At 44.7% G+C, this 24,465-nt stretch overlaps 1 protein-coding gene across 1 annotated transcript in view; it reads right to left on the bottom strand.

Moving 5' to 3' along the window:
* Positions 1 to 24,465, bottom strand: part of XPO6 (exportin 6) — a 107,168-nt gene that overhangs the window by 26,857 nt on the left and 55,846 nt on the right. Inside the window, exons 8-16 of the mRNA XM_077449290.1 lie at positions 12,808 to 12,934; positions 10,631 to 10,740; positions 9,131 to 9,239; positions 8,451 to 8,543; positions 7,170 to 7,239; positions 5,439 to 5,598; positions 5,252 to 5,344; positions 3,054 to 3,198; positions 1,281 to 1,427 (exon numbers count right to left, since the gene is read on the bottom strand). Coding sequence (XP_077305416.1) covers positions 1,281 to 1,427; positions 3,054 to 3,198; positions 5,252 to 5,344; positions 5,439 to 5,598; positions 7,170 to 7,239; positions 8,451 to 8,543; positions 9,131 to 9,239; positions 10,631 to 10,740; positions 12,808 to 12,934 — 1,054 coding nt within the window. The remainder of the gene's footprint in view (positions 1 to 1,280; positions 1,428 to 3,053; positions 3,199 to 5,251; positions 5,345 to 5,438; positions 5,599 to 7,169; positions 7,240 to 8,450; positions 8,544 to 9,130; positions 9,240 to 10,630; positions 10,741 to 12,807; positions 12,935 to 24,465) is intronic.

Below are 24,465 nucleotides of genomic sequence, written 5' to 3'. Positions count from 1 at the left end.
GAAAAGCTTCTTTAGCAATGACCTTTTGTGACTTATCCTCCTTGTGGAAGGTGACAATGACTGTCTTCTGCACAACTGTCAGGTCAGCAGCCTTCCCCATGATTGTGTGACCTACTGAACCAGACTGAGACCATTTAAATGCTCAGGAAACCTTTACAGGTGTTTTGAGTTAATTTGCCAATTAGAGTGCAACACCACGAGTTTATAATATTGAACTGAGATACTGAATTTTGGGTTTTCACTAGCTGCAAGCCATAATCAAATGTAAAAAAGAAATCCCTAAAATATATCACTCTGTGTGTAATGAATATATATAATATAGGAGTTTCACTTTTTTAATTGTATTACTGAAATAAATTAAAAGGGGTTGTAAACCCTCATGTTGTTTCTGGCAGTCACCGGCCCCCCAGCCCCCCAGCCCCCCATTTTACTTACCTGAGCCCCTTAATTCCCATGCCGGAGACACGCTTTCCCTCTCTGCACGGGGTCACGGCTCTTGATTGGATACATTGATAGAAGTGCAGCCATTGGTTCCCGCTGCTGTCAATCAAATCCAATGATGCAGGAACTGGGGGGCCAGGGCCAAGTCCGGCATTCATGTCTATGGACACCGAATGCTGGACTCGGGAGTGCCCCCCCCCCCCGCAAGGTAACCCCTCCCCCCCCAGGAGAGCGCTTCTCCTAGGGGGTTATCCGATAAGAGGAGCCGCCGTGGGAACCCAGAAGTCGATGATCGGGCCACTCTGTGCAAAACAAGCTGCACAGTGGAGGTAAGCATGACATGTTTGTAAAAAAAACAAACAAAAACACCGAGCCATTGCAAATCACTAACTTTTTGAGATTACATTTTTTGAGATGCATATATACATTTTTTTTTTTTTTTTTTCATTCCGGGTTTTAAACAAAGTGGGACATTTTGGTAGGTTGTTATTGCTGCTCATCACATCTTTTCTTCACTTCCTACTCCTGTGTCTTCTGGACAAGTAATCACCTTTGTGACTGACACAGCATGTGCAGAAAAATTTCAATGGACATAGACCACAAGAACAACCCCAAGTCTAAAAAAACAAACCCCCCCCCCCCCCCCAAAAAAAACACCCCCAAAAAAAAAAAAATGGATCAATGTAATAAGTGGAGCCAGAAGACCAAATTGCACAGGGGGACCTAAATTAAAAGCCCACAAGGGCCACCCTGTTGATAAACGTCCCCATAGAAGGAAAATAAATGGTTACAATAGCAGTGCTGCAACATAAGGATTCTACACAAAGAGGACAGCGCACCTCCTCCGGCAGTCTCTGGGCAGCGTTGTCTGTCACACGGCTGAACACTTTCTGGACGGCGGGAATGTTGAGGAGGAACACAGGCCGCACGGTGGTGGCCACAGAGACCAGAAGATGACATGCGGACAGCAGCAACTTCTCTTGTACCTGAGAAAAAGGACAGGTTAGTCAAGAAGAAACAAAATGTGGCACCACGGCTGCCAAATCAGGTTCCTTGTATTTAGAAGTAAGCCACACTATCAATATGGATGTTCTGTGCTCCTGAATGGCAGCTGCACCTGTAACAATGTACTCATCCATGTCCTAACCTGCTAGCTCTGGTATGCTAACAGCATAGAGTCGCTCCATGCTAGAGTACACCATACAATTATTGAAAACTCATGTACACACAGCTGACCTTTCACCCTCTTTGATCACAGTGCTGAAGCCTGAACTGAAAGACTGCCTTTTGCGGACATCTCTACTGAAAATGCTAACTGCCTAGCTGTTAAGCCAATTCTTGGACTTCATGGAGTCACTGATCATAAACAGTTTGTGTACCAGGTGTTCTTACTTCATTTGCTGCATATTTTTCCAAACCAATGACTTAAAGTGGTTGTAAACTCTTACATATACCTAGTGAAGTGACTGGCCCCAGTAGATACACACAGATGAAACAAATCCTCCTACATACAAAGTTGTACCTGTCTATCTGCAGTCTTCTCTTCTCTACATCCAAAGTGCTGAATTTATAAGCTTGTCTGAGAGTTCAGAAAAAAAAAGAGGGCGTAATGTTCAGGCTGTTATAGGTTTACATGTGTGGATTTTTTATAGAATTTAATTGTAATCTGCAATGCAATGACAAAGTATTTATCTTTTTTTTTCGAGCTGAAGTTACACTCTGCAGAGCTAAGTGAGGAGAGCTCTGACTGCTGATAGGAGGGAAGGTACACACCCCTCTTCACGCAGCACACAAAAACAGAGTGGAGGCTGTCAATCAGCTGGAGATCCCTCCCCTGTCACCATTTTTTCTTTTGGTGTCAGGAAAACTTGTCAGAAGTGATTAATGCTGATAGAGAATTGAAGCAGCGGACAGAAATTACACTTAGTGCTCTGGATTGAGACAAGACAAGTACACATTATAGAAGGATAAGCTTTGTTCATATCAAAGGTTTACAACACTTTAAAGAATTAAATCCAGAGAAAACCAGGTAACTAGCATTTTAAGAAGGAAGTCAGCAAAGGCAGCCTACAATTTAAGTGATCTTTTCATAAGAAGGTTGTGAACATTTTCTACATGCACTGCTTCCTTCCTGAGACTGCTGGAAGCTGCACTGTGCATGACCACCAGCTACAATCATGTTAGCGGTTTGTCAGTGGCCATTAGGATCTGTATGTATGGGGGCTTCCTACGAGTGCAGATCACCAGTGACAAGCAGCAACATTTGAAGAATTAGTAGAGGAAAATTGAATAATCCTAAAAAGTGACTAAAATACACACACACACACACACACACACAGACACTTGAAGAACCCCAGCATTACCACACATACATGAAGAACCCCATCAAATCATTCTCTGCAGCTATTACCTTTTGTACCACCATCCCCTCCCTTTAGAATGTAAGCTCTACGAGCAGGGCCCTCCTGTACCTTTTGTATGGTACGGTAATTGTGTGTTCCCCCCCCCCACTATACATTGTGAAGCGCCGCGTAAACTGTTGGCGCTATACAAATCGTGTATAATAATAATAATTTTAAAAGGGTGCGACACCGATGTGCACGGCCATTCACCTTTGAGCTGATTAGAGGGGGCAGGGCTTCCATTGCTGTGGAGATGATGGACATGAATTGTTCTGGGTTTTGACGCTGGACCTCGCCGTAGAAACGAGCAAGCCAGTGCGAATAAGCTTGCAACGCAGCCAACGACTGGGCATGTCTGCAGAAAAAAAAAAAAAAAAAAAAAAAAACATTTTTACCACAAGAAATGATCTGCGAATCGGAGATTACATAATCCATATACTTCAAACCACTGTAAATACAGAGGAGTACATTACAAGTACAAAACGGTTAAAGTGTAACTCCACTTTTGTTATGAAAAAAACATTCCCCTCTGGGTGATCTATGCACATTGCAGGTATTATAACAAACTTTGTTGCAGATTCCTACCTTTTGTTATTCTGAAGAAAGCACTGTGTGTTCCTCTGTGCCAAGTGAGTCTAATGGGAGTGGTTTCATAATTATCAGCTGCTGCAGCTGTAGGGCTCTAATGAGGAAAGCTGCTCCCTTTAGATGTGTTCCTATTGGGAGTATCTCAGCAAAAAATAAAATTTGTGTTGCAGGGGATGCCAGAAAACTGACTTGTATCTCAATGCAAACTTCTGTTAAAATCAGTGAGCCAATCACACAAGCAGGAAATTAGGTTTCTGGGGGGCGTTCTGTATACAGCCCGTGTACAGAACACCTTCAGGAAGCCATATTACATTTTCAGAAAATTTCAGCGGCTGAAGATTGGAAAGGTAATGTTTAATAATATTCAATTACAATATGACTTGATCACAATTGTATACGCTTTATTAATTTTTTTTCTTTATTTGCTATTTTTTTTACCCACAAAAGGTGGAGTTACTCTTTCACAGAACCCTGTAATAGACAGAAAAAAAAAAGCATGCTGCATTGCCAATTCACTTTTAGACAAAGGACTGGGCACATCATCCTTGCATCAGTTTTTAGAGCAAAAGTGTCAAACTCAATTTCATCACTGACCGCATCAGAATTATAGTTGCATCTGTAAGACTGAGTGTCCAGAGCTCCCCTACCATCAGAAGTGAAGAGTTCCCCACCTTCCCTTACATCACAGTGCACCCCCTTACCTTGTACTGCTGGGAGGCATAAAGTGGAGGTTCAGGAGGCCCAGAGGCAGGCTGGAATCAGCTGCCGGAGTCTGCTGAATGCCGAGACTAGATGAGGGGGAGACAAAGGGGTGCCGTGGCTGCACATAGAGGTTCTATCCTCCTCTTTGCTGCTGTCTCTTCAGATGAGGGGGGGGGGTGCTACTGCTGGAGAGGTGCAGGGGTCACATGGAACGGACTGGTGTATGACACGAGTCACCATTCTCAAGCAAGCAACTCCAGTTTCTGATCATTTCTTATCCTACTGACCAAACAGAAGGGAGGCCTATCCAATACATGTGTGCACAGCAACACAAACTTCTACATTTTAATCCTTGCCCTAGGATTATTTATTGCTTTCTGTTGGAGAGGTTCTCCATTCATACTGTTCTGGTGCATGCACAGTAAGTGGGGGAAGATCTCCTAAATAGGTGATACAGGCAGAAATAAAAAAAACACCTTAACAGGTTTTCTCTCTCTTCTTTACCTTATCCGTAGTTTAAAATCATATCTAAATCCAAGAAGAAAAATAAAATATTTTGGAGCTTAACAGTCCTCAGATGTAGTGGCTGCGTTAGTACAGAGAAAAAAAAACAAACTGCTGATCCCGATAATAATCCACTATCCTTGTAACTTCCAGCACATGGAAGCGAAATCTCAAAGCACGTTGAGAATTATAAAAATTGTATCAGCTTTCCAAGCAATCTTCTGTGTTTTGTAGTGCCAAGGAGGCAAGCAGCCCAGGGTGACAACTCTGCTCCTTCACATGTACAGTAATGTGAGTGAAAATTGTCACCCTAGGGTTGAAGGGTGTTATTTGCAAGACCATCAGGCAAAAATTAAAGAAAAAACAAAAAAACAAAAAAAAATACGAATGTAGCCACTATGTCCAAGCCCTGGTAAGCTGCAATATGACACTTTTATTTTTGAGTTTAGATATATTTTCAAAAGGTTTGTACTGGATTGTGCATCAAGTCACCTGTGCATGCTATAAAATCAATATTAACTCTTGGACATCAACCATCACATTGTTTTTGGACAGAAAGGTCCCTAACAGAACCATACGAGAAAACAGTGACATAAGAGTGGAGTGGTACGTACACATCTACAAGGTCTGGCTTTAGCACAGATGGCACTGCAGTCTCCATGTTGTACAGTTTAATCTGGGAACCATATAAAGTAACCTTGACCAACCTATAAGAAAGCATTACAGAGTTAAATGTCAGCATCGACTTTGATTGGCTAAAAAAGTTACAGCTCATACAGGAACATGAAGATGGCACATTACCGTTCCACTACAGTGAGAGCATCATTGAAGCGTGCCTCAAACACATCCCCGATAAAATACTCTGCAAGTCTCCCCACTGCCTGCAGGAGCGAGCTGAGGTCCCGCAATGAGCAGTGTAACCTCCGGCAGTCGTTCTCTGCAGTCACATTAAGTCGCTGTCCTGTGGGGAGAAAACAGACAACAGTTTGATCATCCTAAAACAGGTCACTGGTCTTGTAAAGCAAGTTTCTTAAAAATAAAAAAGTCAGAGCATAGATTTGTGAAAACTTTCAAGAATTGGGTATGATACATCAAGAAAACACAGAAGTCAAAATACCTAAAAAGAAGAGCCAGAGCCAGCTGCGCCCAACCCCTCTCTTGCCCAGTGCTCAAGTCACCGCTCCCAGGTGACCGAAAACTCAGTGATCAGCAGTTACGCGATTGCTCAGTTCTTGGTCTTGGAGCAGACATGGTAGAGTGTACAGATGTTTTTTTTTTTTTTTATAAACTCAAACGTCTCCTTTAAACCTGAGTGCAAGAAATCCACAGCTTTCTAAAGGCAAACCCACTGTGCACTGCAGATGCACTTGGAAGTGCAGTCACTCTAGATCTGAGGGGGACATGCAAGGAAAATAAAAAACAAGCATTTTTTTTCGTGCACAATTTGATGATATAAATCAACAGAGCTTCCACTCAGACCTACAGCAACTGCACTTCCAAATGCACTTACAGTGCACAGTGGATTTGCCTTTAGTAAATCAACCCCAAAAAGAGTTGCATCTTTCTCCCAGACGTCCAATACTGCTAATACTAAAAGGTGCAAAGTCATAAATAAAGCATCTCAATTCACTGGAGCATGGCTGCTATCCAGCAGTGCACACTGCTTCAGTAAAGCCGGCCAATGATGGTCCCAATCTCAGCCGGTTCAGCAGGGACAGACCGAGATGCGAACCATCTATGGGTAGGCTGATTGTAATAAAAATGATCCATCGATTGACTTGGGTACAACCAGCATGTCAGATTTTTACATGCGATTATTGCCTATGGCTTTAGCCATTGCAATAATCACTGTTTTCTCCTAGCAGGGACAGTCCCCCCAAAGATCACAATGGCTCCATGGAAGGGATTCCCCATCAACACTGACTGCTTGTTTACATCCAACTGCTAGCCGATCCACCAGACAGATGGGGAACAGCCCCATCCGTCTGTTTGTGGACAGGATCGGACATCAGCTCCATAGAGAGCAATGGATGGTTCGAATGGGTCCGCCTAAAACACTGACAGGTGGACCCGACTGGTCTGCCCGTGTGAAAGGGGCCTTATGGTTTACACAACTCAGCCACACTGTATAGTAGATTGAATACATACAGCCCGTCTCCTCCTTGCTCCAGCCTGCTGACTGGACAATGAAGGAGCAGCAGCAATCTGATAAGTTTCATCTCCTTCATTTTTTCCTCCTCTAATATTCTGGCAGCACTGTGATATCAATAAAGGTGACTGGCCAACACTGCAGGTTCTCCCTCTCCGTGTCTTAATGGTACTGTGCTTGGGATTACAGGATTCTAATATAGGGACAAATTCAGGTACTTATGCCAGCTTCATTTGAATACAAAAAAGTCTGTTTTTGAAGACATATATGCAATAATGATTTTGTCATAAAATGCTAGTTTTTTTTATTGGATTATTTTTTTTCTTAAAATCAGCAGCGGAGTTTGTTTTAAATATAATGAAGTATGTGTCATTAGCACTTACCTGGTCCAGTGTTCACTATACATTGCTGAAGACCAAGATAAACGTTGAGGTTCTCCTGCAGAGCAGAAAACTTTAAAAAAAAAAAAAAAGTCATTTAATCGAAAAGCTTTCCTGATGGAAGTAACACACCCCATTTAGCAAGTAAGAGAGCAGATGTAAAAGCTCAGAATCATGTAATATGGACATGGATCCTAAGTGATGTAAGACTTCCAGGTATTTATTAACCCTTATTAACAGAGATAACAGTGCTCCCCCTGACAATGCCATCATCTGCTTTTCTCTCTAGAAGGATGGAGCCATAGCTGTTCAGGCATTTTTTGTGCGTTACCACTTAACTCCACATCATTAAAAAGCATTTAAGCCAGTCAGACAGTTTCAATCTTGGTTGATTTAGCAGGAATCGGCCGAGATTCGAGCAATGTAGCCACCAGCAATAATCATTGTGTTCTCCTGGCAGGGAAACCCCAAGAAGAGAACACAATGGCTCAGTGGGAGCCAAACCATGGTGGCAGGAAAGAAAAATCACTCCGCTGTTGAATTCTGACAGGGGGGTATATAAAGCCCCATCAGGTTATCAGAATTCCCTAGATAAGGGAGATTCAGCCAAAGTCAAATCACACCCATATACTGGTAACAAAGCTGGGTGGCCTTAGTATTTAAATGGAAATCAAAGTGCTAAGCAGAGAGACTGGGGTGCCGTACAGTCATGCTCTTCTAATGAGTACCTTAAACAAAAACAAATATAAATCTGTAGCACACAGATCACTGTATAAATGTATATTAAACAGGTTGTAAACCCTTACATAAACCCAGTGAAGGGACTATCCTCATAATACACAGATGAAACAAATCCTCCTAAATAAGTTGTATCTACCAAAGTGCTGAATTTAGAAGCTCGTTCGAGTTCAAAAAGCAAGGGACAGAGAGCTGAAAATTACATTTTGCAGCACTCAGTGAGAAGAGCTCCGAGAGCTGATTGGAAAGAAGGGACACCCCCTCCTCCACACAGGACACAGGAACAGAGCTGAGGCTGTCAATCAGCTGGAGCTCCCACCTGTCACTTTTTTTTCCTCTTGGTGTCAGGAAAACTTGTCAGAAGCGACTCTTGCTGATAGTAGAGGAACAAAGCAGCAGACAGAAATCACACTTGCTTTTAATTGAGACAAGTACACACTATAGAGGAATATGCTTTGTTCACGTTTAATGTTTGAGGTTTACAAATCACTAAGTCACATTTAAAAAGGAACACAGTACACCAATTTCACTATGGAATTCCCTTACCAGTGTGGAGTAGGCATGTGTAGGGAGCAGCTCCATGATTTTGGCTACAACTTCCAGGCTGTGTCGCAGATACCTTTGCCACTCTGTCTGCTGCTGTAAACAGAAAGGGAATGTCAGTATAAGGAGCTCTCATACAGATCGGTTTCCTACTGATCACCTAAAACTCATCCACCAGGGGTCAAAGCACCGGGATGTCCCATTAAAGAAGTTCCATTCTCCTTTCGATCTACCAGCAACTATGTAGTGCAAGGGTCTGCCCGATAGGATACAAACTCATTGTATTGTCTAGTAAATCTAATAAATTCCCACTACACACACGCACACTTTTTACCAACTGACTGTGCAGTCCCCTTTAGCATTACCAAATTCACATTCAACCAGGCAAGTCTTGGCACTACATAGTCCTCGGTAGCTCTTTACGAGTACAGTACAGATCGTAATGCATGTGCCGAGTTCTAAACAGCCTACATATCTTGGACATATTGTACAATTTTATCTTCTTTAATTCCTACACCACCTACGGTATATAGTGTGAGGGTCCGACTAAGCAAATCTTTCAATTTAAATACAGATCAGGTAGTCTTCATACTACATAGTTGTTGGTAAACCTGAAGGAGATTGCACACCAAATGGCCAGCCTGACTCTTTACTATCTATCCAACCCCAGAGCACGCTCTTACATCATCATCTAGGGTCTCGTCATCTAGCTCCTCCAGCTGTGTCTGGTTGTAGCGGAATTGGATTCGGTTGAGGACCTCTGTGAGTAGCAGCACCAGAGCGTCTTCGTACCTGTAATTGTAAGAGCACTTAACAAAGAGCTTAAGAACACTAACTCCAGGGAACAAATAAAAGCAGACAGTCGCTGAACTGCTAAGGCTGGTCATAGATTATTCAATTTTCTTTCCTTCAACCATAGGTTGAAAGAAAAGGTTTCCCCATCAGAATAACTATAGCCGCCAGCAGTGATCGCACCAAAAAATAGGATTATTATAACAGCTTACCTGTAAAATCCTTTTCTTGGAGTACATCACAAATGGTCAGTTCTCTAGCTATACTGGGAACAGCCTGCTCTCCTACAATGATCAGACTTGTCTTGCTATGCCCCCCCCCCCCCCCCCCGCCCCAACACAGCCATTCACTGAGAAGCTCAGAGTACTGCCGCTTCTTCTCCCCATAGCTCTTATACAGGTGAAAGCAGAGCGAACAGAGTGAATGAGATTATTTAAAAAATAAAAAAAAAAACTTCAAAATATTTGTACATCGATACACAAATTTTTGTCCTTTTTTTTTTAAATTTTGAACTGAATGAGCTGTTTTACAAGGTGATCATTTACAAATCATTTTAAAGTCTTTAATGCACAACAGAATACAATGCACTGCAGCACATTGAAAAGTGCTATTATGCACAGAATTGAATAAAATTGCTCTTGTAAAGTTTCAATAAAGTTAAGAAAAACACTGCAATGCATATTTTTACAAGGCATCACAAAGTTGCCACCTCATTCCTTTAAACCTGAACACATATGAATTACACAGGTTGACGCTAATTGAATGCAGATAAGGCACTGAGTTTGCCGCCTTAATCAGCCACAGAACCTGTGTAATTAATATGTGTTTGGGTTTAAAGGGATGAGGTGGCAACCCTAATCACAGTGTGGTTACATCATGCACTTATGCTTTCGGTCCCTTTGCCCTGACCTAAACCATTCCACCCTCCCCCCTACATAAATGCATGCTTACCTCAATCCGACAGCTGCAACCTCTAGTGATTTTTTACATCCTGGTCCCACCTGTGCTTTACAGCCCTACAGAGTTCCATGACCATCCCTGGCCTTGCAACACAACTTCACAGAAGTCTACGGGGATGTAATGTGCAGGCACGGGGTGGGGTGGGGTGGGGGGGATTTAGGAGGTGAGTCGGTATAGAGCAGGGCAACAAGCAAAAATAATAAATGCACGGCGTCTGATCGTGCACTTTTTTTGGTATATTTAAACTGAACAACAAAAACGGAATATACTGCAGCATACCAGCCATTACATATATGGCAGCATTAGTATGCTTGGAACATTTTCTGCAAGTAAACACAAATGACTGTTTATCCTGTAAATCAAAAAAGCAGATGTGGTTTTGTTTGGCTAAGTGTTGATGTATAGGACAGAATTTCCCACTATACACTCACCTGTTTATCATGGCCTCTCTGTCTTCTAACCGGTTTCGTATTTTGTTGGTCAGATAGTCCAGAAAGAGCGCCCAGATATCGAGACATGAGAGGTAACCTTCATGGGTGGGCTGTAGAGAAAAAGCAAAACCGATGAGTCTATCCAAAGACTGCAGCTCAAGTCCCCAAGTCATTTGCTGGAGGGGGAATTATGGTGTGGGGTGGTTTTTCAGGCGTTTGGCTTGGCCCCTTAGTTCCAGTGAAGGGAACTTTTCAGGCATCAGCATACCAAGACATTTTGGAAAATGTTATGCTCCCAACTCTGTAGGAAGAGTTCGGGGATGGACCCTTCCTATTCCAACATGACTACGCACCAATGCACAAAGCAAGGTCCATAAAGACATGGATGACCGAGTTTGGGGTGGAGGAACTTGACTGGCCTGTATAGAGTCCTGACTTCAACCCGAAAAGAATACCTTTGGGATGAATTAGAGTGGAGACTGCGATTCAGGCCTTCTTGTCCACATCTGTGCCTGACCTCACAAATAGGTTTCTGGAAGAATGGTCAAACATTCCCATAGACCAGGGGTCTCAAACTGGCGGCCCTCCAGCTGTTGCAAAACTACAAGTCCCATCATGCCTCTGCCTGTGGGAGTCATGCTTGTAACTGTCAGCCTTGCAATGCCTCATGGGACTTGTATTTTTGCAACAGCTGGAGGGCCACCAGTTTGAGACCCCTGCCATAGACACACTCCTAAACCTTGTGGACATCCTTTCCAGAAAAGTTGAAGCTGTTATAGCTGCAAAGGGTGGACCAACTCAATATTGAACCCTACAGACCAAGACTGGTATGCCATTAAAGTTCATTTGCGTGTAAAGGCAGGTGTCCTAATACTTTTGGCAATATAATGCATCAACATAGGGGTTCTAACAAGTATAAAAAATAATAATAATAAATCCGGTCCCTCTGGCTATCGTCTTTGTTGTCCTGCCCTTCCACCTTTCTCTAGGCTTAACTGAATAATCTTTTACTGGTTAAATCAGCTGCAGGTGAGAACTGCTTATGTCCATTGGCAAGCCCGTATTGCTGTACTCTTTGGGGTAGATTTACTAAAACTGGAGTGCGCAACATCTGGTGCCGCTCTGCATTGAAGCCAATCCGCTTCCTAGGCATTATTGTCAAAGCCTAATTGAACAAGCTGACGTTAGAAGCTGATTGGCTACCATGCACAGCTGCACCAGATTTTGCACTCTCCAATTTTAGTAACAACTTTGGATGACCTTCCAATCTTTTATCACAATCTTAAAGCGGGAGTCCACCGGGACTCCCCATTTTATTTTATTTTTTTTAAAAGCCAGCAGCTACAAATACTGCAGCTGCTGACTTAAAATAGTGACACTTACCTGTCCAGCGCGCCCGCGATATGTCGGCACCCGAAGCCGATCGCTAGGTCGTCTGTCGGGTCCTGCCGCCGCCATCTTGGGTATGGGAATCAGGAAATGGAGCCTTTCGGCTTCATTTCCCGGTTCCCTACTGCGCATGCGCGAGCCGCGCGGCGCAATCCGGACGGTCCCCGCTGCCTCTGGGAACTGTGCGTTTCCCAGCAGGCAGCGGGGCACTTGCGCAAAGGGGCGGGCAGTTGCGGAAAGGGGCGTAATCTACACCCCTTTCCGCAGACAGCTATCCCGGAAGTGGGTGCAGTTACCTGGATTATCCAGGTAACTGCACCCCCCTCCCCCCTGAAAGGTGCCAATTGTGGCGCCGGAGGGGGGGGGGGGGGGGGGATTCCGATGAGCGGAGGTCCATTTTAGGGTGGACCTCCGCTTTAACTTTCTGCACATTTTATCGGACACTTTGTTATGCATATCTCTGAACATTTCCGTGCTATGAGAAAAGGAATTTGTTTAAGCTGTTATTTTCTAATTATTATTTGGTTTACAGAGTACAAAAATTAGAAAACAAATATGTGATAAAAAAAAAGCCTGCTTGAGATATTGAGCTCTGTGAACAGAGGAATTAAGGGAAGCCTGGAAAAGTGTGAAACAGTGCTAAACTGGATATTAAAATGATAAAATATTTATAAACATTATATATCATATATTTCTCTGACTATAATAAAGAAAACACAAAAAATAAATAAAAATAAAAGTATACATATCCTTTTGACAACAATGAAGAAAGGGTATGATGAGAATACCTGGTGAAAGGTGTATTTGAACAGTAGTGCCAGGAACTCCACCACTGGGAACTGAGCATTTGATTCTATCCTTCGCAGGTGGACACTGACAAAAAGCCGAAGGAAGTCTGTAAACTTTTCAACGTAACTGTAATCAGATAGAGGAGACAAGTTCACTTACTATACTACACAGCTCCACCTGCTGTTTGCAAATGGCAATTATATATTTGTATGCAATATTTTATATCTTCCTGATTAAAGAATGCAAGCGCCAAAACACAAAACAATAAATAAAAGAAATAGAAAAGGAGGATTCTATTTCCTCCTGTCCAGAGAGATCAGGATAATATTCCCCTATCCAGTGGGGTCCTCTTTATTCAACCATGGACAATCCTCCTTACCCTAAACCCAACCCTCCCCCCCCTTTCCAATCCCTTTATCCTTCTGTACTAGTGAACATTCCCCACTCCTCATTCCTTTTGGTTCCATCAATTTATATTTATATGATTGAAGATTACCTGGTTCTCGTCTTGTGAACTTCAACTTGTGTTGGTACTTCATTGTATGCCTGCATCGTCATTGGACAAGATTTGGTCTTGAAATTAATATGTATATAATAGTGCCTTGTATTTATTTTCACTTTAACATTAAAGCTGAACTCCGGGAAATCAGCCACTTTGTACAATCTGAGGTTAAGTCCATTTGGGTGCATGCAACCTCATGGACTTGGCTCTTTCATTTAGAATTTGTATTTTTACTGAGCACAGGAGCATAGCTATAGCTTTAGTTCTAGTTCTCCAATGCTGGACCTTCTGATCTCAGCTACTGTCGCTGCAGAGTTGCATGCAGATGCTGTGTTCACAACCTCCCCTCCACCTGGCCAATCAGACAGCGCTTTGCATTTTGTGAACTCATTGACAAAATCCAAAGTCTTCTGCGAATGGACTAAAGGAGGAAGAGACGGGTAGAGGTCGACCGATATATCGGCCAGGCCAATATTTGCCGTTTAATAAATCGGCATCTGCGGATTAGAACTACAGTGTTACTTGCAAATGACTTCTGTAATAGAAGTCAGTGAAGGTTGCCTGAGGCCGCGTACACACGGGCGGATTGTCTGTCCAACTTAGTCCGCTGAACCGTGTTTCAGCGGACAATCCGCTCATGTGTGGGCTTCAGCGGACTTTTTCAGCGGACAGTCTGACGGACTTTGTCTTTCGGAATTTCCGTAATTTTGTCCGTTCAAACTTGGTTTTGTCCGTCCAAACTTGGTTTCAGCGGACAGTCCGCTCGTGTGTAGGCAAGTTGGACGGACTAAGTATGGCGCATGCTCAGAAAGGATTTACACGGCCGAAGGTTGCATTGCAGTGTATTGGACGTCGTTTTTCTAGTCCCGTCGTACGTGCTGTACACGTCATCGCGCACGCTTTCAGCGGACTGTCTGCTCATCGTGTGTGGTCAAGTCCGTTCATTCAAAAGTTGAACGGACTGTCTGTCGGATTGTCTGACGAACTTAGTTGGGCAGACAATCTGCCCGTGTGTACGTGGCCTTAGTCTTCAGTGAAGCAACTTTCCTCCTCTATGGACAGTCTGCCAAGAAAAGATCAAAGAGATTCAATGTTTATAATTATCAATGAACTCAACTCAGTGTGTAGAGTTCTCACTTTAACCATTTAAAGACTAGATCTTTTCTGACACTTGTTGCTTACAAGTAAAAATCCTGTATTTTCTGCCAGAAAATCACATACATAAATTATATTAATTATTTATTTTATATATATATATATATATATATATATATATATATATATATATATATATATATATATATATATATATATACATACACACACACACACACACACACACACACACATACATACATACATACACGGCTTGTTTTGTTTAACCAGTTCCCGACCAGCGCACACCGATTTATGTCGACAGAATGGCACGGGCAGGCATTTTGGCGTACAGGTACATCCAATCTTTAATGAGACCCTGCCATCGCCGGCGCACTCGCGTGCTGGTTGGGACCCCTGCGACTACGGTCGCGGGTCCCACGGATTCGATCGACGCGGGCATACCCGCGAACGTCTCACGGGGCGGCTGAACGGAGAGATGCCGTTGTAAATAGCATCTCCCCATTCTGCCTAGCAACTAGTGACACTGATCTCTGCTCCATGTGAGCAGAGATCAGTGTTGACTATATGAAAGCCCAGCCCCCAACAGTTAGTAACACACCCCTAGGAATACTTAACCCCTACACTGCCACCCGCTGGTTAACCCCTTCACTGCCAGTGTCATTTACACAGAAATCACTGCATTTGTATAGCACTGATTGCTGTATAAAAGACAATGGTACCAAAAATGTGTCAAAAATGTCTGATGTGTCCGCCATAATGTCACAGTAATAATAAGAATCACTGATCGCCGCCATTACTAGTAAAAAAAAAAAAAAAAAAATTTATAAAATCCCCTATTTTGTAAACGCTATAACTTTTGCACTTATTGCGATTTTTTTTACCAAAAATAATGTAGAAGAATACGTATCGGCCTAAACTGAGGGGGAAAAAAAAAAAGTTTTTTTTACATATTTTTGGGGGATATTTATTATAACAAAAAGTAAAAAATAATGTGTTTTTTTCGAAATTGTCGCTCTATTTTTGTTTATAGCGCAAAAAATAAAAACCGCAGAGGTGATCAAATACCACCAAAAGAAAGCTCTATTTGTGGGGGGAAAAAAAAAAGGACATCAATTTTGTTTGGGAGCCACGTTGCTGGACCGCGCAATTGTCAGTTAAAGCGACGCAGTGCCGAATCGCAAAAAGTGGTCTGGTCTTTGGCCAGCAAAATGGTCCGGGGCTGAAGTGGTTAATAAATGTAAGAAATTTTCTGTATCACTTAAGGCTGCTTTCACACTGGAGCGGGCAGGTGTTGATGGCAAAACTCTGCTAGTTTTAGTGGCACTTTACCGTCATTTTAGCAGTGCCATTTGGCTGCTAGTGGGGCACATCTAACCCAGCTAGCGGCCGAGGAAGAGGTTAAATGTGCCCGTGAAGCGCCGCTGCCAAATCACATTGCATGCACTTCGGCAGTGGTGCCCATTCATTTCAATGGGCAGGAGTGGTGGAGGAGCGGTATACACCACTCCAAAGATGCAGCACTCGGGCTTCCACACAGACTGCAGGGGAGCCGTTTTGCAGGCACTTTACAGGCGCTATTTTTAGCCCAAAAGCGGCTGAAAAACGCCCCAGTGGGAAAGGTGTCTATTAGATTTTATGAGGGTGGAGGAAAAAGAAATTTTTCGGCATCATATCGGCCATCGGCTGCCGTGATTTCAAAATATTGCCATCGGCCAGAGAAAAACCCATATCGGTCGAACTCTAGAGACCGGCAGATTTTCTGCTTTATGAGAGAGCAGCGTCTCTCCTGTCAGAGCTTTGAGTGCAGCGATAGCTGTACTCCCGTAGGTCCATGGGGTGGTATGCTCCTCAGGCTTACACTCATAGTATGACCACAGAAATTACGAAGTGGCTAAATTCCTGGAGTTCAGCTTCCTAAAATGTGGTGTCTTGAGCAGTCACAACCAGATTTCCATTGCATGAAAGAAGAAATCTCAGACACCTATCTGTAGCTGGCTACATAGTGCCCGTCAGGAAGGTAGAGCCTGCAGGGGTGGGGTAAGACCTTAAAGAATACCACCTCTTGCATACATATCAAAATAGGAAACCTATACCAAGAGGCACATAAAGACTATTAATGAACCCCCGGAAAAAGCAACCTCCTCTATAAAGATGCCGCTCTGCCCCCCCCCATCCTCTATACAGATGCCGCTCTGCCCCCCCTGCTCTATACAGATGCCGCTCTGCCCCCCCCTATACAGATGCCGCTCTGCCCCCCCCCTATACAGATGCCGCTCTGCCCCCCCCCTATACAGATGCCGCTCTGCTCCCCCCTATACAGATGCCGCTCTGCCCCCCCCCTATACAGATGCCGCTCTGCCCCCCCCCCTATACAGATGCCGCTCTGCCCCCCCCCCTATACAGATGCCGCTCTGCCCCCCCCCCTATACAGATGCCGCTCTGCCCCCCCCCCTATACAGATGCCGCTCTGCCCCCCCCCTATACAGATGCCGCTCTGCCCCCCCCATACAGATGCCGCTCTGCCCCCCCCCCATACAGATGCCGCTCTGCCCCCCCCCATACAGATGCCGCTCTGCCCCCCCCCCCCATACAGATGCCGCTCTGCCCCCCCCATACAGATGCCGCTCTGCCCCCCCCTATACAGATGCCGCCCTGCCCCCCCCTCTATAAAGATGCCGCCTGCCCCCCCTCTATAAAGATGCCGCCTGCCCCCCCTCTATAAAGATGCCGCCTGCCCCCCCTCCTCTATACAGATGCCGCTCTGCCCCCTCCTTCTCTATACAGATGCCGCTCTGCACCCCCCCCCTTCTCTATACAGACGCCGCTCTGCACCCCCCCTTCTCTATACAGACGCCGCTCTGCACCCCCCCTCTATACCTATACAGATGCTGCTCTGCCCCCCGCCCCCCTCCTCCCCTATACAGATGCCGCTCTACCCCCACCCCCCTCTATATAGATGCCATTCTACTGCTCTGTCCCCCTTTTCTATGAATGCCCTTTATTAGAACTTAAAAGTGGTAATAAACCCAAAACAGTAATATTTTGCAGCTTAACAATCATTAGATATTGTGGCATTTTTTTTTCTATTTTTAGGCTTTTTTCACTTTGTTTTCATCTGGTGATATGACCAGTAAAAACTCCTGTATTACAGTGCCCCCACTCTGGATGAAGGAGCACAGTGGGCACCTTTGGACAGCAGCATTGTCAGTCTAGGGGGGAGGGGAGCGTAAAGCCAGCCATAGACGGTTAGAATCTCTGCTAATTCAGCAGGATTCAAACTATGGGTTGGCTGAATGTACCATGATAGATGGATCAACCAGGCTGTCGGATTTTAAATGCGATTATTGCCATCAGCTGTTATAGCCACTAGCAATAATCACTGTGTTCTCCTGGCGGGGACAGCTTTCACCATCGGTGTTAATGGGGGAAAATCAAGCACATTTCTTTCACGCAACCACGTGTTGCTCCATCGATGGCCAGCCTTAGAGGTAATACCAGATTTAGATACACTGACAAGCTGAAGCTGAACTCCAGCTTATACGTTATAAGTTACAGCAAACTGTTTTTTCACTTTAAACTTTTAGGATAAAAGATTTTTACATTAATAAAAACTAAACATTATACGCTCCCCTGTCAGTGGTAAATGGTTGTTCTCCTTGTAAAGTAATACATCTACATGAGAGCTTGCTCTTTTGAAAAAACAACAAACTTACTGGCTGGATCATGAGAGGACACATGAAAAAAAGCAATAAAAAGTAAACAAGTGCAGCCATCACATCTAAGGATTGCTAAGCTACAATATAATAAAATGTTTGGTTTTTGGGTTTAATATCACGCTTAAAAAGGAAAAAGTCATCTTGTTGGGCATGTATTTTGAGATAAATCTGTTTGGCCCTCTGTCAATGGGAAAGACCAACCACCAAATACTTTGATGTCAAAAGAGAATGCCCGAAGGAGGCAATTACTCCAGGTCTGGGGGCTAGAGAAAAACCAACTCGACTGAAATACGAGGCTGCCAGATCCCCAGTGTCCAACATATCTGTAAGGTCTGAAACGTAACCTTAAACACGCACAGGCTTGTTTAATGAAAAACGCTGATCTCAGGAATGGTTTCTGATGAAAAGGGTTGTTTGGATTCCCAAATAGAACCTCTTTTTCTGTAGCTGGGGGCTCTGCAGATTAGTCGGATCTCCTAAATCAGACAGCCAAAATATGTGTCTGCACCAGCATTCTAGTGAGCCTGTACTCTGTCCACTGAGGGGGGAGAGGAATAGGTTCCTCTGCACATACAGAAAATGATACTTACCCAGGGCTTGTTTTCAGGGCTATTGCAGGTGAATGCAGAAATAGAAGGCTCAGCAGGAGAGCTCAATATTCAAGTGTTTATTCTTAAAGTGTTACTAAACCCAGGAGCCTGCATTCACTAATCTGGTCTCCTACAGTACACATTACATCAGGGATGTCCAAACTTTTTTCAAAGAGGGCCAGATTTGATGAACTGAACATGCGCGAGAGCCGACCATTTTGCCTGACATTCTTTGAATCATTAAAATTCGGTCTAAGTCTGTTCGTCCGAGCACTAATACACTGCCCAACAATAATTCTCTTGCCTTTGTGGCTGTGTGTGGTGAAGAGATGAACTCAAGTGTATTATTTGGATACACCGTATTTATTGGCGTATAACACGCACCTTCACTTTAAGAGGGAAGCTTCAGGAAAAAAAAAAATTAAAATTTTAAATAAAGAACTGTGAAGAAAAATAAGGGCCAGTGCCCATCTGCAGACCCACCATTGCCAGGAACGCAGCGCCCACCATTGCCAGGAACGCAGCGCCCACCATTGCCAGGAACTGAAGAAAAATAAGGGCCAGTGCCCATCTGCAGACCCACCATTGCCAGGAACGCAGCGCCCACCATTGCCAGGAACGCAGCGCCCACCATTGCCAGGAACGCAGCGCCCACCATTGCTAGAAATTCACTCACCATTGCCGGGAACGCAGCCCCACCATTGCCGGGAACGCAGCCCCACCATTGCCGGGAACGCAGCCCCACCATTGCCGGGAACGCAGCCCCACCATTGCCGGGAACGCAGCCCCACCATTGCCGGGAACGCAGCCCCACCATTGCCGGGAACGCAGCCCCACCATTGCCGGGAACGCAGCCCCACCATTGACGGGAACGCAGCCCCCACCATTGACGGGAACGCAGCCCCCACCATTGACGGGAACGCAGCCCCCACCATTGACGGGAACGCAGCCCCACAATTGCAATTGCCAGGAATGCAGCCACCATTACCATCAGTGCAGCCATGGAGGGCAAGACGAGAGCCAAACACATCCTACAGGAGAATTTCCTGTTTACACAACGGCCCCTTTAAGAGAAACTCCCGCCTCCTCTGATGGACAGAACAGTCGTCCAATGGCAGAGATGGGACTTTCTATTACAGCTGCCGTGTAAACAGGAAATTCTCCTCCTGTGTGAACGGCACTCGTCCTGCCTCCTCCCTCTGAGGCAGCAGGACTATATATCTTTTGTGACCCCGGCGCTGGGAGATCGCCGGGGGCCACAAAAGATGTATATGTTTAAATAACCAGGCGGGCCGTTCAAAACCGGACCGCGGGCCGCGATTGGCCCGCGGGCCGGACTTTGGACATGCCTGCCTTAAGTAATGCCCACACGATTTGGAGTTGCAAATGAAAGAGGAATTTCACTTTAAGAAGAGGTGAAAAACAGAAATAAGGATGGACTCTTTGAGGTGCAATGCTATATTCACAGGACCCGGATGCTGTCCAGCAACCCTCAGAGTGATTTCCCATAACATGTCATATGGCTTTGCTCTGTGGAAAGGGTTCAAGGCAGGTACCATATGCAGTAAGGGCCAGGACTAGTGACTGGCTGGACTCCAAGCTTGCAGTAGTCAGGGCAGGTAAGCAGCTGGCAGTGGCAGTATGTTGCCCAGGCAAGGGTCAGGGCAGGCAATAATAAGAAGAGTAATCCATTATCCAGGCAAGGGGTCAGTAACTGGTAAGACTCCTAAAGCCACATCCGTATTTAGGTGTACATTTTTGAAAAAAAAAAAAAAAAAAGAGGTCCAAAGATGGCCCTAGATCGGACTTTAGAGGCAAAATGGACAAGAGTATATAAAAAAATATATATTTTCTGATCCCTAACTACCGCCCTATTTCCCTACTCAATGTGGACATTAAGTTATATGCTAAAATTCTAGCGAACCACATAATGCCCCTACTTCCCCACATTGTATCGACTGATCAAGTAGGTTTTGTCCCCGGCAGGGAAGCTAGGGACAACACCACCAAGACCCTAAATATACATCATTGGTTGACCACATCCCAGAGCAAGGGTTTCTTTTTATTGTTGGATGCTGAGAAGGCGTTCGATAGGGAGGCATGGGACTACATGTTATCTGTCCTACAGCACATCGGTCTCCCTTCGCGACTGACTCATATGATATCGATCTTATATTCCACCCCCACCGCTCGCATACGAGTCAATGGCCGCCTATCGAACGCCTTCTCCATCACTAATAGTACACGTCAGGGATGCCCACTTTCACAGATCATCTTTGTTTTAACCTTAGAACCATTGCTCCGCATGCTTAGAGAAAACCCAACCATCCAAGGCATTAACATAAACAACAAGCAATATAAAATTGCCGCTTACGCTGATGACATCATGTTATACCTTTCGGATCCCATCACTACTCTGCCAAACCTATTGAAAGACCTTGATGTCTTTTCTAAAATCTCTAACCTGAAAATAAACTTTGAAAAATCGAAATCTTTAAATGTATCTTTACCTGCAAGAATAGTATCGCAATGCCGCCTCAATTTTCCCTTTGTTGGGAAACTGATGCATTAACTTATTTGGGGATTAAAATCCCCACCGATCTGTCGCGGTTATATGAACTCAATTTTGCCCCTGCACTCCTTAGGCTTCAAGCAGATCTCCAAAAATGGCATGGAGGCCCTTTCTCCTGGTTTGGTAGAATAGCCATTCTGAAAATGAATGTCCTCCCTAAATTACTATATCTGTTACAGGCCATCCCTATAGCAATTCCCAAATCCTTTTTTCACTCATACAAAGCTTTATGTAGAAACTTCCTTTGGTCGCACCGCTCCCCCCGACTGAGTTGGGCCAAACTCATTCTCCCCAAGCAATGTGGAGGCCTGGGATTACCTGATCTCCATACCTATTACAATGCGACTCTCCTTGCCAGAGTGGTTGATTGGCATATGCATCAAAAAGACAAAGCGTGGATACCATTGGAAAACGTTTTTGCCCCGTTCCCCATATCCCATCTACCTTGGATCTCCAAGCAGGCCACTCCTCTATCTTGCTGCCAACACCCTTTAATATACCCTACCATTCGTGCTCTCCGACAAACGTGTAAATCTCTTCACATTAATATGCCTCATGGCCCACTAACTCCTCTTTCCTCGAACCCAGACTTTCCTCCGGACCTTACCGCTCATGGATCCAGAGACTTCCTTAACAGAAACTTCTATAGAGCTTACCAATTTTTCGACCAGGGGAGGATGTTGACATACCCTGCTATGGTCGCAAAATTCCCTGAGCTATGCCTACCATTTTTTAAATTTCTTCAAATCCGACACTTCTTTACATCCACGCAACCATTATCACACTGGAATACAGCCCTTACTCCGTTTGAATCCTTATGTTCCAGCTTGGAACCTCAAAAACATGTGATTTCAATTATTGTAAAGCTACTAAGCTCCGACCTCACCCCACAGAAACCCGTTATACAACATTGGGAATCAGACTTACAGTCTACTTTGACCACACAACAATGGGCCTTGATATATGAACACATACACAAGCAGTCTATTAACGTATCGGCACAGGAAAAATCGATACAAAATTTACTCTAGGTGGTACCGCACACCTGATAAAATTCACAAATTCTTCTCAAATGTCCCCCCATCCTGTTGGCGTTGCAATGCTCCACTTGGCAACTTCTTACACATATGGTGGGACTGCCCCATGCTCCAGCCCTTTTGGAAGGAGATGCACGAAACCATAATTAACATCACTACCTATCATCCAGAATTCTCCCCAGCACAATACCTGTTACACCACACACCGCTTTCAAATAAAACGTATAATACTTCGATAGTCTCACATTTGATTACTGCAGCCACTCAATGCATTCCACGCCATTGGTGCTCTGCAACACCTCCATCTATTGGGGAATGGCTTCGACAGATAGATAAAATAGAGGAAATGGAAAGACTAATTCATCAAGCGTATGACAGATATGAACAATTTTCCCGTAAATGGGCTTGCTGGATACATTTCCGTGCCTCTAAATCCCTTACCAACGTTATCACTCCTACCTAACGTGATTTATTAACGGTCAGGACACCCCTTTCTTAATTTACCCTGGACGGTTTTTCCTTGGCTGATATTTGTTAACCCTTCCTCTGCGCTCCTACCCCACTTTCTCCCCAGGGAGAGCATGACCGATTACACTCTACCCTATTACACCCTACAATTTATGCTCCCCTTTTAATCCCTCTATGTTACCTCTCCCCCCCCCCCCTACGCCTATGGGAAATCCAGTGCTGATCTCCCCTCCCCCTCATTTCTTTCGTACATACCTACGACTGTATTACCTATAACATATACACTGTGATTTCTTTACTGGCCCCTATCGGATCTCCTCCCATATCGCACCAAAAAATTATCACCTCTCGACCATCCACAGTGTGATCCCATTTGGGGTGGATGGCTGCACCGGAGATTCGATGGGACCCACAACTACTGAATTGCTCTTTGTTCAGGTTTCTATGTTCAATGTAACTGTTCTAAATATTTGTTTTGCTATAATGGCCTTCCCCACTCAAATTGTACGCAATTCCCCTGATTGCTTTTCTATTCTTCAATTGCTGTTAATTGGGAAGTATGTTCTTGTGATCTTATTTTTTATCATCGTTATTGTTGTACTGTGATACCCGTACATACTATGTTTGTATTCTGTGATTCTCAATAAACCAGGGATGTCCAAACTTTTTTCAAAGAGGGCCAGATTTGATGAACTGAACATGCGCGAGGGCCGACCATTTTGCCTGACATTCTTTGAATCATTAAAATTCGGTCTAAGTCTGTTCGTCCGAGCACTAATACACTGCCCAACAATAATTCTCTTGCCTTTGTGGCTGTGTGTGGTGAAGAGATGAACTCAAGTGTATTATTTGGATACACCGTATTTATTGGCGTATAACACGCACCTTCACTTTAAGAGGGAAGCTTCAGGAAAAAAAAAATTAAAATTTTAAATAAAGAACTGTGAAGAAAAATAAGGGCCAGTGCCCATCTGCAGACCCACCATTGCCAGGAACGCAGAGCCCACCATTGCTAGGAACGCAGCGCCCACCATTGCTAGGAACGCAGCGCCCACCATTGCTAGAAATTCACTCACCATGGCCGGGAACGCAGCCCCACCATGGCCGGGAACGCAGCCCCACCATGGCCGGGAACGCAGCCCCACCATTGCCGGGAACGCAGCCCCACCATTGCCGGGAACGCAGCCCCACCATTGCCGGGAACGCAGCCCCACCATTGCCGGGAACGCAGCCCCACCATTGCCGGGAACGCAGCCCCACCATTGCCGGGAACGCAGCCCCACCATTGCCGGGAACGCAGCCCCACCATTGCCGGGAACGCAGCCCCACCATTGCCGGGAACGCAGCCCCACCATTGCCGGGAACGCAGCCCCACCATTGCCAGGAATTCACCCACCATTGCTAGGAATGCAGTCACCATTGCCAGGAATGCAGCCCCACAATTGCAATTGCCAGGAATGCAGCCACCATTACCATCAGTGCAGCCATGGAGGGCAGGACGAGAGCCAAACACATCCTACAGGAGAATTTCCTGTTTACACAACGGCCCCTTTAAGAGAAAGTCCCGCCTCCTCTGATGGACAGAACAGTCGTCCAATGGCAGAGATGGGACTTTCTATTACAGCTGCCGTGTAAACAGGAAATTCTCCTCCT

The sequence above is a fragment of the Lithobates pipiens genome, unplaced genomic scaffold, assembly GCF_037356315.1.
Source record: "Lithobates pipiens isolate NorthernLeopardFrog02 unplaced genomic scaffold, aLitPip1_a1.2 Scaffold_22, whole genome shotgun sequence".
In the NCBI taxonomy this organism is placed as follows: Eukaryota; Metazoa; Chordata; class Amphibia; order Anura; family Ranidae; genus Lithobates; species Lithobates pipiens.
Note: the sequence above shows the minus strand (reverse complement) of the source record. Positions and strands in the feature narration are given on the sequence as shown.